The 2356-nt window shown below is 49.7% G+C and overlaps 1 protein-coding gene across 2 annotated transcripts in view; it reads right to left on the bottom strand.

Annotated features, from left to right (window-relative positions):
* Nucleotides 1–2356, bottom strand: part of NUCB1 (nucleobindin 1) — a 28037-nt gene that overhangs the window by 14073 nt on the left and 11608 nt on the right. For both annotated transcript variants that reach the window (XM_008569311.1, XM_008569310.1), the window contains exon 5: nt 1915–2018. In XM_008569311.1, the coding sequence (XP_008567533.1) occupies nt 1915–2018 (104 nt within the window). The remainder of the gene's footprint in view (nt 1–1914; nt 2019–2356) is intronic.

The following is a 2356-nucleotide window of genomic DNA, read 5'->3' as shown; positions in this document are numbered from 1 at the left end:
GAACCCATGGCCTTGGTGTTATCAGCACCGCACTCTCCCGAGTGAGCCACGAGCTGGCCCCTCAATTTCTGTTTTAAGCTACCAAGTCAGTGGTGATTTGTTACAGCAGCCTCAGGAAACTGATACCCAGTGCGACCCCTGTTGACTGCTGACCTACAAAACCATAAGGTAATAAATCAGTGCTGTTTTACGTTTGTGTTCATTTCTTACAGCAGCAATAGGAAAGTTATACAGCTCCTGTGTGGGAAACACAGTGTGTAGCAGAGATTCTCAAGCTGGCTGATGTGCCTCTGAGGGGATAGTTGTCAGATGTCTGAAGACATTATTGATTGCCATGACTGGGAGAGGGGTCTATGGGCATCTATTGGGTAGAGGCTAGGGATGCTGCTAAACATCCTACAATGCACAAGACAGCTGTCTACAACAAAGAATTGTCTGGCCCCAAGTGTCAACAGTGCCAAGCTGAGAAACCCTGCTGCAGAGGGTGGGAGGCAGGAAACCCAGTGAAGAAGCACCTATGAGAGATCATGGGGGCTGGACAGAAGTGGGCAGTTTCTGGTATGTTCTAGAAATGAGCTGCAAAAACATGTGTCAGGGATTGAGCCCAGAGCCTGGTTTGTACTGAATGAAACAGCTGCTGCTATTATCTTCACTGCCATTAGGTGAAGCTCTAGTGGCACCAGAAAAGCGGAGCCTGGCCCAGGCAGGGCCAGGCTTAGGAATGGGCTCTGTCCTGGGGGTGCTGGAGAGCTATGGAAGCGATGAGCAGAGGAGGGGAGAGGACAGGCTTAGGCATCACCTTCCACTTCTAAGCCTGTCCTTGGCTTTAAGATGGGGCTGTTGATTTCATTTCTCAGATGCAAACTATATTAGTTCCTCTTGCTGGGCTGGCAGTTAGCTCAGGGGGCTAGAGTGTAGCCTTATAACACAAAGGTCATGGGTTCAGATCCCTGTCCTGGCCAGCAGCCCCAAAAAGTTCCTATTGCCACTGTAACAAATCACCTGAAATGTAGTGGCTCAGAATGGAGGCCCGAGGTCTGAGACCAGTTTCACTGGGTTGAAATCAAGGCATTGGCAGGACCACACTCCCTCTGGAAATTCTAGGGGAGAATCCCTTTCCTTACCTTTTCCACCTTCTAGAACTGAATTCTGTGGCTCGTGGCTCCTTCCTTCATCTTCCAAGCCAGCAATGTGGCATTTTGTTTCAGTTGTCACTTGTTTCTATAATCAATTCTCCCTCTTATAGGGACCCTTCGGATTATATTTAGGAGCTACCCAGATAATCCAGGATAATCTCCCCATCTCGAGATCCTTAATTTCATCAGACCTCGCAAAGTCCCCCTTGTCACATCAGGTTAACATATTCACTCGTTCCAGGATTAAAATATGGACATCTTTGGCAGGCTATTATTGGGCCTATTGTGAAGACACAAAGGGGATGGCCCCCACCCCAAACCAGATGGGAAGGAAAAGGGCAGGGAAGGACTTGAACCAGGTCTGAATGGAGCCAAAGCCTGTCCTGACTACACCTCTCGCTTCCCTGTAGACAATCTAAGGAGGGCTTTTATTTATTTATTTATTTTATTTTATTTATTTATTTTTTTTAAAAGATGACCGGTAAGGGGATCTTAACCCTTGACTTGGTGTTGTCAGCACCACGCTCAGCCAGTGAGCGAACCGGCCATCCCTATATGGGATCCGAACCCGTGGCCTTGGTGTTATCAGCACCGCACTCTCCCGAGTGAGCCACAGGCCGGCCCCCTCAGGAGGGCTTTTAGAAGCCACCTGGCCCTCTGCCAGTCTCCAATCTCAGATCACCAGGCAGGGGTGAGCTGGCTCACATCCGGGACCACACTCCTTCATCCCCCTGCAAAGCTTCCCTCAGTCCTCTGCCTGCAGTGCCCTTCTCCTTACCGTCTGGATCAGCAGCTCCAAGTCGCGAGCCTCAAATGTGTGCTGATTCTGAGAGTCCAGGTGTTCAAACTGCTTCAGGAGGTTTAGGTGATCCACCTGTACATCTGGATGAAAGGGAAGAGTCATACAAAACAACACATGGAATGGTCTTTCTTTCAAAATTCCCATCTTGGTCCAGATGTGCTCCAAGAGAAGTTACAGAGGGCACTGGGGAAGCCCAGAGGATGGCCTGACTAGGCTGGGAGCAATCAGAGGGGGCTTCCTACAGGAGGTGATCCCGTGACTGAGTCTGATGCTTAAAATAACAATAACCACTCCATACCGGCCAGCCGCGAAACCACAAAAAGAAAAAACCATAGTAAGGGCCGGCCTGTGGCTCACTCAGGAGAGTGCGGTGCTGATATCATCAAGGCAACAGGTTCGGATCCCATATAGGGATGGC

Source organism: Galeopterus variegatus, unplaced genomic scaffold (genome assembly GCF_000696425.1).
Source record: "Galeopterus variegatus unplaced genomic scaffold, G_variegatus-3.0.2 Scaffold486, whole genome shotgun sequence".
Taxonomy (NCBI): domain Eukaryota; kingdom Metazoa; phylum Chordata; class Mammalia; order Dermoptera; family Cynocephalidae; genus Galeopterus; species Galeopterus variegatus.
This window is presented reverse-complemented; position numbering and strand designations above follow the sequence as displayed.